Source organism: Anastrepha obliqua, chromosome 1 (assembly GCF_027943255.1).
Source record: "Anastrepha obliqua isolate idAnaObli1 chromosome 1, idAnaObli1_1.0, whole genome shotgun sequence".
NCBI lineage: Eukaryota > Metazoa > Arthropoda > Insecta > Diptera > Tephritidae > Anastrepha > Anastrepha obliqua.
The window spans coordinates 123,506,509-123,522,794 of NC_072892.1; the positions used below are offsets into that span (position 1 = coordinate 123,506,509).

General features: G+C 35.5%; 2 protein-coding genes across 2 annotated transcripts in view; both read right to left on the minus strand.

Moving 5' to 3' along the window:
• LOC129237069 (uncharacterized) overlaps window positions 1-6,321 on the minus strand; it is a 97,607-nt gene extending 91,286 nt beyond the window's left edge. The window contains exon 1 of the mRNA XM_054871471.1: window positions 6,237-6,321. Within this exon, the coding sequence (XP_054727446.1) occupies window positions 6,237-6,321 (85 nt within the window). The remainder of the gene's footprint in view (window positions 1-6,236) is intronic.
• Window positions 6,322-13,297: 6,976 nt separating this feature from the next.
• LOC129237077 (uncharacterized) lies at window positions 13,298-14,183 on the minus strand. The gene is made up of 2 exons (XM_054871481.1): window positions 14,049-14,183; window positions 13,298-13,987 (listed from the first exon to the last, which is right to left on the minus strand). The coding sequence occupies exons 1-2, from the start codon at window positions 14,181-14,183 to the stop codon at window positions 13,298-13,300; spliced, it is 825 nt and encodes a 274-aa protein (XP_054727456.1).
• Window positions 14,184-16,286: the final 2,103 nt, after the last annotated feature.

Here is a 16,286-nt window from a genome sequence, read left to right on the forward strand (position 1 = left end):
ATCGTATTGGAAAAAAGTCGATCGACTGAAAAAGGTTTAGTAAGAGCCTGAGGTCTCTCATTGTCCAGTGTAAGCAATATTTTTACTGAAGATTTTGGGTTTCAGAAAGCTGTGTGCACAACGGGTGCCGCGTTCGTTAACAATGGAACAAAAACACATTCGAATGCGACTTTCTCAGCAACATTTAGAGCACTTCTGAAAGGATAAAATGGATTTTGTGCGTCAATTCATTACTAAGGATGTGACTTGGATCTAACACCATGATCCTGAATCGAAACAAGAGGCTAAAGAGTGGTGGAGTCGTGTATAGAAATCGGCCAAGGAGGTGGTGGCATCAGTTTTTTGGGATGCGAAAGGAATTTTACAGACTAGTAAAACAATAAATTCTGAATATTATTGTAACCCTTTAGACCAGCTGAAGGAAAAAATTCATGAAAAAACACTCAGCGAAAGAAAGAAAATCTTTTTCATCAGAACAAAGAACCGAGTCACAAGAGCATTTTGACAATGGCTAAAATCCATGAATTAAAGTTCGAATTGCACCGTATTTGTCCCCTAGCGACTTTCATTTGTTTCCATATCCTAAAAAAAATTCATGCGTGGAAGGTGTTTTTTATCAAATGATGAGGTCATAACAAGAAGCGGATTTTGCAGCCCCTCCAGATTCTCACTTCAGGGATGGAATTCATAAATTGGAATCTCGTTGGAACAAGAGCATTGATGTCCAGGGAGACTATACTGAATAATAAAGTATATTTCAAACCATAAAATTGTGTTTTTTCTGATCGAACGGTCAAAACTTATTGAACAACCTCGAAAGTATCCATATCAATTTCTTGAATGAACTGGCTGCTAAGTATAAGTTGCCTTTTACAATTTGGGCCAATGCATCACTGCATGTGATGAGCAGTAATTCTTTGTTTTTATCAAAGAGTTTGGCTTTTAATATTTTATTTTTTATTGTTTTCACTTAAGAGTTTTATATGGCGTTATCAGTTTGGTAAGCTTCATAACCGGCAACACCGAACGTCGATTAAACAAATTGTCAAATCTCTTTGTGATTTTGTGTATATTATTTGGCGTTTTTTTTTCAGTGAGTTGACAAATTCAGGTCGCCCAAGAAATAGAATCAACTCGGGAAAATTTTCGTGCGATGATTTATTCCACTATTTGACATGGATTATCCAGACATGAATGCGTTGATCAATGCGTGAAATGCTCGAATAATGAGTTTCATCATGGCCGTCAAAAAGGGACTCGGATTCGTGTCTATTGGTGTAAAGAAATGTTGAAGAAAGTCAGGCTCTGCGGTTTAAAGATCGTTTATCACATTTTAGATTTATGCGTATGAGCTGGAAACAAAACAGCGATCGATAGTATGGGAGTTCCAAGACAAACTTTTTCCAACAAAAGTTATTTGCGGCAAGGCAAATGGTCGCCTGTGTTTTTTTTTTGTAAAATCTGATCATGTTGCAACTGTGCCATAAGAAAACTTTAAAACAGCCACTTTCGAGTGGTACGCAAACAGTTCTTTGTCAGAAGTTTGTGGAGAATTACGGATGGCCAACAGTTGAAGACGAATCATCCTTCATTAAGAAAATTGGAACTCTCACTCATCGGTTCACACAAGAGAGCTTTTGAGAACTCAAAAGATCGAATTAATGGGTCATCCGCCTTACAAGCCTGATTTGACATTTAATAATTTATTTTTGTTCCCGAATATGGGAATAATGCGAATTCACCATTGTGCAACACCTGAAGAGGCTTTTAACAGATTGTTTTGGAGGCATCTACTTGTGAGTGGCAAAGGTGCTCTGAAAATTGGTTCAAGCGAATGCAGAAGTGTATTGGACTTTTTCATTAATATTTCACTGTATTTTCATTACGGGGAGCATAATATTTGTTAAAAGGCAACGCGCGTATAGGCGCAATTGACTTTTCCTCAACAGGCGGGCCAGGGAACTCACATTTTGTAAGCAAAACAAATCTTTAAAATATTCTATGAAAGCATAAATTGAAGAGCGTTGATAAGCATCTCAGCAGTGACAAAGGAAACGATTTGACGTAATGCGAGTACAGGTGCGCTGTACGTACTCGATTATAACTCGAAAAGTTTTTAGAATCGCGCCGTGAAACTTTCAGAGAGCATGGCCTTAACTTTTAATAAGAAAATAAGAAAAAAGAAACTGAGAGAGGGGATTGTTTCTCAAAAATGTCGCTAAAAATTGTTTTCCATAAAAATTTTGCAGGAAAAAGTAAAAACTGCCTACGAAGTATATTGAAAATTAAAAAAAAAGATATATAGAAGCGTTAAATATATTTTTAACAAACAAATAAAAAAAATGTATTTGGTATTTTAAACATTAAAAAAAAAACATAAATATTAAAATTTTAACAAGAACCGAAAATACTTCACTTTCAAAAACTTTATATCAAAATTTCATAAAATCAAAATTATTAAATGTTTTTTAAAAAATCAAAATTATTAACTTTCCCAGCTTACTTTTTCTGGAGTATATGGAGTATATGTAAAGCATTTTTTCAATATTTTTAGTTTTTTTTTGTAAACTTGTTTTCGTGTTCAACCCATTTACCAGGTGGCATAAGAAAAATATGTGACATTTTTTTATCAGGTTCCTTAAGTTCGTGCGTTTTTTAAAGGTGGTTTAGAAGTAATAAAAAAGATGTTTAAAGTATTTATTAATCAATAATATATTTTCCTTCAAATTTTTAATTCACTCCTCAAACAATTTTTTGTCCGTGGAGCCAATATTCCTTTTATAGCTTCTTTTGAGGAGTAGTTCTTGTTACTCATATGGGATTGAAGTTCACGGAAAAGGTGATCATCACAAGGTGCAATATCCGGAGAGTATGGTGGGTGCGGCATTAGCTCCCATCCGAGCTCGTTCAGCTTGCCTAATGTTTGCCTTGCGGTATGAGTTCTTGCGTTATCGTGGTGAAACAAAACTTTGCGTTTATTCACTTAACACGGTCGATTATTTTTAAGTGCCTCATTCAGGTTTTATAGCTGATGGGAATAATAATCAGCAGTTATCGTCTGGTTTGGTTCCAGAAGTTCATAATAAACAATACCGGTCATATTCCACCAAATAGATAGGAGAATTTTCTTGGGTTGAAGGCCATCTTCTGGTGTTTCATCCTTATCTACCCATTGGCGTTTGCGAACAGGATTATTGTAAAGGACCCATTTTTCATCACCAGTAACGATACGGTTCAAAAAACTTTCATTTTCAAGCCATTGCAGCACCTGAGAACACACATTCACTCTCTGCTGAAGGTTGGCGACGGAAAGTCTATGCAGAACCCATTTTCCCAGCTTTGAAATCTTTCCCAACTGAACCGGGGGACTGTGAACTGTTTCACGCGATGAATTTAACCTCTGAGCTATCATATCGACTGTCAAATTCGGCTCAGCTTACACGAGTTCGAGCAAGGCGTCGGAGTTAAAGACTGCAGGACGGCCAGCGCGCAGGGCATCCTCCACGTCGCAGTTACCACTTCGGAATTTTGAAAACCACTTTTGCGCAATCCTTATACTCACGGTATCCTCTCCGTGAACAGTGTTTATTTCTGCAGCAGCAGTTGTTGCATTTTTACCACTTTTATAAAAAAAAATACAAAATATGCCTCTTATACGCGTTCGAAGATTCCATTTTATTTTTGAACATCAAGTGCTTCTATCCGCGATTAAAATCACTTGCTGAATGCACAATATATCAAAGAAAATATAAATAGTTCCGTTATATTCCGCGAATAATTTTTTGTATGCAAAAATCGTACAAAAGTGAAATTATGTGTTCCGTTATATTCCGCGAATAATTTTTTGTATGCAAAAATCGTACAAAAGTGAAATTATGGGTAAAATACGCACGAACTTATGGACTGGCCGATATATTAAAACTTAGGAAAATAATATTAAAAAGGAACAGAAAATATTTCAAAAATGCATTGCAAAATTTTCAGCGTTGAATGAATTTCAAAATTATTAATTCTATTTCTAAAACTTGTTCAATTTATCACTTATGGCGTGTAATAATAAATAAACCATATTTTAATATTTTGTGTTTTTTTTGGTGTGGATTCATTTTTATGGTCAACGCATTTACCAGGTGGCATATGAAAAATAATTGGCATTTTTTACATAAACAGTTAAAAAGAACCGAAAATGTTTCGTTTTAAAAAACGCACAAAAAAATTTTCTAGACAGAATAAATTTTCAAATTATTACATTTTTTAATTTTTTCAGTTTAATACTGATGGAGTATAATAATAAATAAAGCATTTAAAACTTTTTTTTTTTGTAATGTTTCTGTTTGTTTTTTTTTCTTTTTGTGTACATTCATTTTGGTTATCAATTCATTTACCAGGTTGTGTATGAAAAATACATGGCATTTTCTTATATTAAAATTGATGATTTTTTAAGAGCTATAGGAAAGTTAAAAAAAAAAACACACGTAAAATTCAGAAAAATGCATGGAATTTTTATTTAAATCGATAGTACGGTCCATATAATTTAACGTTTGAAGATTATTTCATGCAAATGTTGAACGCGACTGCGCTTCAAATGGTCCATCCGCTTAGTCCAATTTTGGCATACTCTTTCCAATGTTTCGGCCGGTATCTTACATACAAATGCTTTAATGTTGTCTTCCAATGCGTTAGTTGAAGCAGGCTTGTCTGAATAGACATGAGCTTTAACATAGCCCCACAAAAAATAATCTAAAGGCGTTATATCGCCCGAACGTGAAATAAAATGTTGATCGACCTCGCCTCTCAACAAGTCTATTGTTACGCGTCTTGCTGAAATCACGTATCATGCAAGTCAAGCTCTTGCATTTTGGGCATTTTGGCTCACCATTCACAGTTACGTTACGATTCGCAGCATCTTTGAAGAAGTAGGGTCCAATGATACCTCCAGCCCATAAACCGTACCAAACTGTGACCTCTTCTGGATACATTGGTAGCTCTTGGAATTCTTCTGGCTGATCTTCACTCCAAAATCGACAATTATGCTTATTTACGTACCCACTGATCCAAAAATGAACTTCGTCGCTGAACACAATTTTTCGACTTTAAACTTTCTTTCTTTCTTTTTATAATAAATATCAATGATTTCCAAGCGTTGTTCGTTTGTAAGACGATTCATGGTTAAATTATAGAGGAAACTGAAGAGGTTTGACAGTGAAACAAAACACGAAACGTTCGTCAGCTGTTCAAACCAATTGTTTAAAAAAATAATAGCTAAAAAATCACCCTTTACTACTAAATTTTAAGAATAATTGAATCACTTCCCTCATTCTAACTAATTTTTTAGTTAATTAGAAACTTTGTCATTAATCTATTTTTGTTCCCTCAAAACATTAGTGACAGTAATTAAAAATGAAATTGATATATAGAACATCTTTTAACTGCACAAAAATCTTTACGCACCACCAACATTCGTTGAATACTTTAACCCACGTCAGCCAAAGTAAATTTAAACTCCTCGGATTTGCGTAAAACTTGTAGAACAGTGCAGTTTTAATTGTGTAGCCGATTTTAAACTTTACTTTAAACTCGAAGTAATCAAAGTTTGTAAGTTTTTCACTAATTCCGGTGACCGGTGGACCGCCCTAATGTACGTATTTCGAGATTTCGTTACAGTATTGCAGGATATTTTTGTAGTTGCAGCTGTTGTTATTGCTAGTGCTGGCGCACTGCAATGCGTTAAATTATTGTCGCACTCTCACTGTCGATTATTTATCGTAGTTCTGCTAATGTTTCACAACTCAATTTTTTCGTATTTAAATATTTAAAAAAAAGTTTTTTCTTCACAGCGAGCAAAGTAGTAAAATACAAATTTTCACTTGTGTTTACGTTTACTGAGTAACGCATTTAATAAATTGCGATATTTGGAAATTTAATGGCATAAAAATAAATAAATCCAGCCATTTGCAAAACGCGCGATTTAAAAAATCTGCGCACATTAAAAAAGTAAGCAGCACACGCTAATGGTTTATTTAATGTACGTATTTGTGCAGATGACAGTTAAAATTTGTGTTTGTCGCTCAAAAATACATTTTAAAAGTCTATTAACACATTTAATATTTTTTTTTTTTAAATTTTATTTTTATGCTGTTCAACTTACGCTATTCTACTTACAGTTACTTTTTTTCTGTATTTGTATAAATATGTGTATATATATGTGCGTGTGTATATATGCATGCATGGCTTACCATTGAAACAGATGTCTGCGATGATCATCCAGATCAGTGCGAACAGATTGAACCATTCATGAAATAGTCTCTCTCTTCTACTCATTGTTGTTTTTGTAGTTATTTAAGAGTACCGAGTATTGATCTCTGTAAAGAATCGGAATAAATAGAAATAAATAATTTACCTCTTTAATATTTTAGCAGTAGTAAATTGCGGCGATCCTAAGCTTCTTTACCAACGAAAAATCAACTGCCAAATAAATATATATTAAATGCTGGGTTAGGTTAGTTTACGTTGGATTAAGTTAGATTAAAAAAATTTAGGTAGACTTTACGAGCAAACCTACGCACGTAATTATGGCCTATTATAAGACTATACAGATCAAATTCCTCCTCCTAAATTGCCAGATTACAAACCTAGCGGCATTGACAGATCTTCAGCAAAATTCTGAGACTGTGAAGCTGTGAGTTCGTTCCAGAAAGCAGATATACGCATAGCCAATACTTTGAAGTTTCTGGTGGTTTTTTGATCCTACATTTTTAACAGAAGTCGTTTTGGAAAGCCTAGCCTCTATGCACGTCTCCGATAATCAAATCATTTGGGCACTTAGCGTTTTCATGGTCGTGATTAATGCTTTTCCAGTTCTTATAACCAGTTCTGGTCACACGGGATTGGCTATATTGCAGGCGAAAAAAAAATGTCAAGAAAAAATTGCAGTTGCATGCCTTTCTTCCTCACCAGTATTTTCTTGTAAGTCTGAACAGGCGAAAAGCGTCGATGCCAAAAATAAGTATTTTACTTGGATAGCAGTAGCTGTTGCACCACCTATCGACCGTTCCATTGATTTTATGTTCCTTTGAATCTGAATTAAATTCACTCAATTTACATATCGAGCCATTACTGTATCGAGCCATCACCATAATCGATTTTTGTTTTGTTTTCGAAATCGATAGTTCAACATGATTTGCATCATCTGTCAAAATTTCATGGCTATAGATTAAACCGTTATGATTTTATAACAAAAACAATTTTAATGTAAATGCATATGGTGACTTGTTTACATTTTCTTTGAACGCTTGTGTGGGATACAATTAAATTCTCTTTTAAAATAAATGAAACACAAGGGGAAAAAATAAAAAAAAAAACAAAATTTTTTGAGACTTTAATTAAAGATAAAGCTTTAGAACAATATGTCGAAGGTATGAATTTGTTTTTTTTTGCAAAATATGTTTTTGTTTTCAATTATTAGATATTTTTACAGCTCTCCCTGGTACCGTATGGCGATTCAGATGAATCTTTCGTTGATTTAAATGGTTTGGAAAGTTTAAAAGAAGTCGAGGAGGAAACATTTCACAGGCGTTACTTCCAAATTCAGTGAAAATTCAATTTACAAAATTACGCTCTGTTACATTGAAAAAAAATGTTCCAAATATTACTCTTAAATATGGCTACTTTGATGAATCTGAAACCATAAATTATGATCTAGATTCAAATCCACAATCCAGACGAAACTCCGAAATAGTTTGTGAGGGACCTACTTAATTCAAATTTTTAAATCAGATGTAATTTAATTTTAAGGACTAAGTAAAAAAATTAAATAAAAAAAAGGGGAAGTCACTTCCTTAAAATAAATTTTTGTGTAACCCACACACTTTTTTAATAATAGGTTGCCAGAAGGAAAGCAAAAAAAATGTATCCCACAAAAACAACCCTTATGATGCAAATATCTATTTAAAATTATTAAAATTAAATGTATTACACAAAAAAATATTTACATTATAAATTTTAAAATAATGGCTTAATTCAAACTGATTTAATTTAAAAAAAACCTTCCCCTGTAAAATTTCGAGTTTGTGGGATACATTTTTTCGGCGGTTATGGCTCGATATAAACAGCTGTTGAACTCATTGAGTTTTCCAAAACGTTGCATGCCTAATTCAAGTATTGCACAGAAGCATATTTTTTTTTGTGTTTCCTTGGGAGCATAGGGTCTCGACAAGACTCAGCTTGCGTTGGTTTTGTTAATCTATTTTGATTTCTGACAGGTTAGGTGATTAGCCAGTCTGCCGTTACCAGCCCTAAGTAGTGGGAATGCTCACCTGTCGTTGCTTAGGAGCAACGCCTTCTTACTGCATGGGGCAACGCCTTCTTACTGCATCTATGTTTTACATTTTTCTGGTAGAAGATTGGCACAGATGGTTGAGGACTTCGCTAAATTTCGTGTGCCTGCGCTATTACCGTGGTCGCTCGCTTCCTCTTGCTGGTGCCACTGATGCAATGTGTGACTGTGTCTTTTTCTTTGTTTTTTCTTGTTTTAGCAGCCTCAATGCAAATAATGCGCTGACTATTGTGCGGGAGTAAGGGTGGAAAGGATAAGTTTTTGGGTTCGAAAAGTGAGATTTTTTTTCTTGTTTTTAGAAACGGGGAAAGTAGGTAAATTTGGAAAAGTGCGAGAACCGTGCTTTATGTGGGATTCGAATCCACAACCTCTGGGATGGCAGTCTAGTGAACTTATGCTAGACTACCGAGGCTACAAACAGATGCAGATACACAGAAAATATTCCACCGTGCTGTCGCATTAAAGGGACGAAGTGAGAATGGAGTTATCATATATACAATATGTTTACGTTATTTGAGGACAACTTTGGAGTGAAAAAACCATAACATCTCAAGCACTTTATCACTCTTTAACTTTCTTTAGAAGGCATTTTGATGGAATAACTCGCAGTTCTCGTGGTTGCTCCAACATAGACTGTCTTCTGCGCATGACATCGGACTTATACCGGAGATCTTCATGGACAACTCAACGGATAAGACCTTCACAAACATTACGCTTCCTCGCAAGAGCTCTCATTGGTTTTGAAGAGTCCGCATCTGTGATCGCTTGTATTTGTTTAATAATTTCTGCAGATCGGACGGGCCTTCGCACTTTTACGTTTTGCAACAGACTCTGCCTCGCGGCCTGATGTGTCCAGTTCACGGCGAATTAACGGGCGCACTTAAGAAAATTAGAGATTTCTAAATCGGTATGATTTGCATTTATAGTGTCGACAATGTCTTTTCATTTGTTGAGTTCAGTTGTAGTCCTCCATGTCTTATCGGAAAACGAGCGAAGAGGAAAAGAATGATTTAACCTCATATAAGCATGTCCCCAACTCATTGAAAGGCCCTGGAGCCTATCAATACCCCCTTGTTATCACTGAGTGGAATAAAAAAAAAAATTGGCGCGCACATTTTTGTTAGGAGTTTGGCTGAGCTCCTCATCCTATTTGTGGCATGCGTCTTGATGGTTTTCCACTGAGTTTAATATTTCCCATTTTATTCTTCTTTTTCTTAATTGGCGCGATAACCGCTTACGCGATTCTGGCCGAGATTAACAAAGCGCGCCAGTCGTTTCTTTCTCGTGCTAACCGGCGCCAATTGGACACACCAAGTGAAGCCAAGTCCTTCTCCACCTGATCTTTCCAACGCAGAGGAGGCCTTCCTTCCCATTTTATTGCCAGTGGTGTATTAACATTAGTCCGATGCGGATAGCGCTGCAATTGCTAGCAGACCTTTAAAAAGCTTTTCTCAGCCGACTCCAGGAAAAGGTCCGATATGTTATTTCTGGATACGTAACAAAGAAACCAAAAACAATTTTTTCGAAGTGAAATGCATTTAATTTTGCAATTTCTCAGCTCAGGCTCAGGCTCAGACAATTAAAAACTTCGGCTTGATAAAGTTTTGAATTTACTATTTTTCACTAAATGTTTCCCATTTCACATCACTAAAATTAATAGAATAGATGAAACCTATTCTACAAATTATTTTAAAACTTAATATGCCTTTTTAGCTATTCCATATTCTGGTAACCCTGTATTCCTCCTTACGGACATCAATTAACAACACAACAAATTAGCAACAACAAGTAGGGGCAATGTGAGCGCAGTTGCTCCATGCACTTTTAATGTTGTGTTTATTATTATCTTTGCTTCTTGGTGCCTTGTAGTCCATTCATGTAAACAGATTTTATCTTAATTCAACGCAAAATTAACAAATTGTTTCGGGCTAAAGCCACAAAACGGCTCAATTTGGCAACAACAAAATGGATTGTCATCTTTAACGCACAAATTACTGCATTTTTATTGATAAACTCTATTAAATGGATAATTAGTGGTAAACGAGTTCAGTTCCATGATAGTTTGCCATTGAAAGGAAAATATATATTTATGCAAATAACAAATAACTAATTGTAAAATAAATAACATTTAATTTGATTGATTTTGGAACTCTAATTAGTTTATATATTTCTTCCACCTATGTAGTATCCGAAATGGCTAACCCAATTGTTACGGCGAGTAGACCTTAGCGTGCGTTTATGCCATACAGCATACAACAATCGTCCACCTTCCAGTGGGGGTATAAAACTACAGGCCGAACCTTACATTTGTAAACTTCACTTTGTTAAAGAGTTTCATGCTCAACAGCTCTCGAGGATTGAAGGAGCAGAGCGTAGCATTGAAAGGCTGTATATCTTAAAGAAAAAAGTAAAATAGGGGTTCGGACACAGAATACTCTGGATCGGAAATAATAATTTTGTATAGTGTTAACGAGTTGTTATTGCTTTCAACTGAGGTAACTTCCAATCCATGGCTTGAAACGGTAATTTCATTGTCACCAATCTGGTAAGTTGACGCTGGGGTAGATCAAACTACGTGAATATTTTGCAAACGAATTTATCAGCTAAGTTTAAAATTAAAAATTATTTTGTGTATCTGTAAGTGAAGCATTCTTAGGACTGGTCCTCTATCCAAAAAACTCGATATTTACCACGATTGATAACATTCAAAATAAGTTGTCCAATCAAAAGGCAAAAATAAAAGTTATGTGGTGCTCAGGACACAGCGGAATTCTTGACAACGAAAACGCCGATAAAACAGCAAAAAATGTTAGGAATATGCCTACACTCTCCTTCAAATATTTTTTAGCGTAGTCTTTAGTCTCTATTACTCAACTCTAAGGGAGAAATTGAGTACCTACCAATACAGCTAGAAATCCATAAATCCAGAACGAATAAAAGAAATTATTTCAACAGGAGCGACGTTGCAGCAGACAAAAACCTTTACCTGACTCCGACTAGGGCACACAAATATCACTCACCAACACCTTCTTAAAGGAATGCCTGCCCCAATTTGCTCAGCGTGCAACTGCCCACTGTACATTATTCGCATAATAGACTACTGCGCCAAGTACAACAACGGCAAAAACAACATCTTTAAAGGCAGAAAGCCTTCAGATTTATTACGATAAAAGATATTTCTCTAGAAAATGTGTCAAATATTTAAATTGGACTAGTTTAGTTTTTTATAATTTAGTAAAAAATCTATTAGTATTGTAGGCCGATAGTTTTAGCTGCTAGTGCCTTTCATATTCAGCCTTATTGTAAACTTCATGTGAATAAATCAATCCCATGAATTTTTTATTTCCCATGAACAAAAAATTCGTATCGTTAATTTCATGTGAATCAATCCTTATATTCGAATTTCGAATATGCTATTGTGAACATCACTCATGTTTTGTTTACAAATTTTTCCAGAAAAAATTGCTGTGTAAAATAAATTGTGTAGGCAAACATTTTTATTTCTGCGTTAAATATTTAAATTAAAATGATTAGTGCTTACTTGCGCCTTTGTTTAATTGAAGAGGAAACTAATACCAGTCAGCAATTGGCTGAACGAGTGTCCAGGAGGATATTACGCGACAAGAGTAATCCCCTTGAATTACCCAATGCAAGGTAAACATGCAAATTATTATACTCGTAAACCAAATAAATAATCGCGTTTTAACTATTTATACATGTGTAGCTTTCACCAATTGTATAGAATAAATAAGCCGGCGTTCAAATATTTGTTGGATGTATTGCACAGTGGTCTGCCAGTGGCACGTAAACGTTTTGCAATAGACACAGTCGTAAAGCTTTCAGCTGCTCTAAGATTTTTTGGTGAAGGAGCATACCAAAAAGGAGTAGGGAGGCAAGTGGATGTTGGCTTATCACAGTCAAGTTTTAGCCACGTCTTATCTGAAGTATTGAATGTTTTTGAGGAGTGCCTTTGCAATCAGTGGATAAAATGGCCTACTAAAGACGAAATGCGTGAAATTGCTTTGGATTTTCATCAACAATTTAATATCCCAGGCATTATTGGCTGCATAGATGGCACACACGTTAGAATTATAGGCCCTAAGAATAATAAACACTTATATTATAACAGAAAGGGTTACTATAGTATGAATGTTTTGCTGGTAGATTGGTAAAATTTGTGTATGCTTTTACGCATGTTAATAATTTTATCTGCAGGTATGTGATAACAAAATGGCAATAAGATATGTCGATGCTACACACGCTGGAGCCTGCCATGACTCATTAATTTGGAATACCAGTGAATTGAGGGTTTCAATGGAGCAGGATTACTTGCTAGGCACTAGAAATGTTTGGCTGCTAGGTAAAATTTTAATGAAATCTGTAAGTCCCAAAATCAAATTTTGTTCATAGGTGACGCTGGATATCCACTGGAGCCTTGGTTGCTAACACCCCACAGATCAGCGGAAGAGGGCTCCACAGAAAGCAAATTTAATGAGGTTCATGCACGTGGTCGTAACATTGTGGAAAGGACCAATGGCGTCTTAAAAAATAGGTGGAGGTGTGTACTAGGAGCCAGGGAGCTACATTATTCGCCTAAGAAAGCAGTTCAAATTACTAATGTCTGTTGCGCGTTGCACAATATATGCTTAAAGTATCGATGCGATGACACACCTTTTAGTTCAAATAGAGCTTCTCAACCGGAAATTTCTGAACCCGTGCAGTTTGAAGAATCTGAATCGCATTCATCATACCTCAATGAGGCTAAGCGTATTAGAGCAAATATAGGCAACTGCCTTATGTAAATTTATGACAAATGTTTTTATAATTGAATGACACTCTTCAAAGAAATGTCCGATTTGTAGATATTAGCTCAAAAGCGGCTTTATTGTTAATCTTGCTTTACCAATTTCCAAAAATAAAGTACATAAAACTAATTTTTTTTACAAAAACGTTCGAAACATTCTAATTAATGCCTAAGCTTATCTTTGCAGCTAGTATTTTCAAATTTTGAACCTCGATTTGGCTGTTTATAAGTATGAGTTTACGGTCAACTTCAATTTTTCTGAGCCGTTCAATTTCCGAATTGTGGCGTTTTGTTTCCTTTAGTAAACTGTTTTGAATATTTTGAAAGTTTTCGAGGCCTTGGTTTAATTCCTTTAAGTGGCCTTCTATTTCAGTATAGTGATGACTCTGGATTTCCAATCCCTTTCTGACGTTGTCATTCATTTCTTTTTGAACATCTAGTTCAATGTTTAATAGCTCCGAAGGGTTAATTTTTTTGCGAGTTTGCTGGCTGGTTTTTTGTGCAGGCAAAGCACTTTCCCTTTGCGTGTCACCGGCAGTTTCGGTGCTATTTTCGTCCAAGCACTTGTCCATGCAACTACATTCCACTTCAGAGTCCTCACTAGAGCTGTTATCTTTATCACTACTGTTATTTTCACGTTGCTTACCAGTTAATTTCGTTGCATTCAAACCAAAAGGCTTGCCATCTTCGACACCTTCCGCAGCTGCTACTGACGCAGTTATATCCAAAATTGACTGTTCTAATACAGAAAAAACATGTTGCTTGCAAGGTCCTCCACCGGTCTTTTTCCTATTTTTGGTATTTTCGACAGCCTTGTTTCGTACGTATCGTTTTTGATCAATCCAAACCTGTAAGCAATGGCTATATAAATTATGGCACATTCCATAGCCACATTGCATTGATAGTCACCTTTTTCCATTCGGAGATTGATTTTGATGGTGGGCCCATGCTATTGAGGGAATTGTTCAATTTCTTCCAAAAAGCCAGCACTTTATCTTTATTTTTTTTTTGGAAGCCCTTTCCTATTTCAGGATTTTCGGCCATAGTGCTTACCAAGAAAGTCAACTGTGTTTTGTTTATAGACCTAATGTGATATAAAATAATTCTTAACTAAGTTTAATAAGCAATAAACAATCCTTACATTTTATCGAGTGTTGTTCCCCACTTTCAGTTTTGCGAACAAATTCTATACATTCACATGGAAATAAATTTGTTGACGTTTAGGGTAATTTTTCGAAAATGGGAAATTTTTCACATGTGAAGTTCAGAATAAGAACAGAACAAATGTGGGAATTTTTCCATTGGGAATTGCATTCACGCGAAGTTTACAATAAGGCTGATTGAAACATAATTATTCAGAATTATATTTCTAATAAATAAAGAATAAAAAAAATAGAATGAAATTTATTCTGCAAATTATTTCAAAAGCATAATAGGCATTCTTGGATAATATTCTAGGGGCAACTAAAAACAAAAACGATAGATCATTGAACTGACATTTAAAACAAAGAGGACGTACAAGCAAACAAAAAAAAATTTCCAAAATATATTTTAAAACTGAGTATCTCGAAAATGTTCCCTGAGTATCTAGGAAGACTCTTCCGGTGGCGAAAAATTAGTCATCCAGTTTTGTTTTTGAATATTTTTGAAGTGAAAACTTCTTTAGAATCGTTGGGAGTGATTTGAGACTCGATGAAACGAAAAAGCGACACTCTTGGCTACGAAGCGTTATATGTTGATATACGTATATGTGTGTGGCTGCGTACTGCTGATCACGCTAGTATAGTGAGTATTGTAGTATGTATACTACACTGCCTTTTACTTGCTTTGGTGTTTAGTTCAAGCGTCATACGTATGTATGTCTGTATGCTAGTACGTATGTGTGAGCGCCTGCGTATTGCGGAGCCACGGTGAGCGAGAAGGCATGATGTATACCTATACTACACTACTTAATACTTGCTTAGACCAACCGTCCTACGAATGTTTGTATGTATGTTAGTACGTCTGTGTAATATACGCGTTACGACGCTCATAATAGCAACCACGTGTGCTGTATTGCGTCCGTATTTTTATATTCGTAAATATTTTAATTTTTAAATATTTACCGCAATTATGCCGAAAAATAATGCAGAAAAGTGTCGTGAATATCGACAGAAAAAAAAACAAAAAGAAAATAAAACTAAAAAAACCGCAAAGACTTCAACAGAACGTGTACGTGAATTTCGTGCACGCCGAAAAACATTACGAAATGCTTTTGTATCATATTTTAGCTATCATAAGCCACTTGTATCATTTGTTGAAATTGAAAACATTGAGGATAAATAATAATAAAATGAAGAAAATAAAATATGAACTTTATAGCAATATTATAATGAACCTATAATTATCCCGCTCCTAATGCTGCTTTCGTCTCATTCTCATTTAGTTCGTTTTACGGAAGGTTTCACTTCTATCGCGTCTAACCGTTAGACTGGTATTTTTTTTTTTTATTCCATGATCATGAATACTATGAGATAACATTTTTAGGAACTAAACAATTACTATATAACTTTTAGAGTGAATAAACAGAAATGAAATGTTTGTATACTGCAGCTGTTTATTTGTTTGTTTTGGTGTTTTTCGTAGGACAGACTAGCAAGTACAGCACTCAGACAACATTAAGTCCATTGTACTGCTGCTTATTTTTTAATTTTCTTTAAATCTTTCTGACCTCCGAAGAAATCTGAGTAGATCTTGTGGTGTCAAGAAGCCAAGGTAGTCACTCCTTGCCATCTCATCGCCCTCTTTACAAGTTGGGCAGAGTGCACTGTCAAAGATGCCTACCTTTCCAATGTGCTTCGCCCACAGAAAATGGGTGCCTATAATGCCTTCTGCTCAATGACGGATGACAGACGGACGGGCATGACAGGTAACATAAGTTTGGCCATCTGCAGCCTCTCTCAGCCTGCCAGGCTCGCTTATGGGTTAGAGTATCCCGCTTTGATGGCTGCAGAAGGGAGTGCAAGAACGGGCTTTAGGCCAGGGGAGTTGGCCTCAAAGACCATCCTAGGTAAAGAGTCGAAGATCTTATTAGCCGCGATACCCACATGTACCAAGACCTATGTTAGCATCAGGATATTACATCTAATGATATAGTTCAGCCTCGAT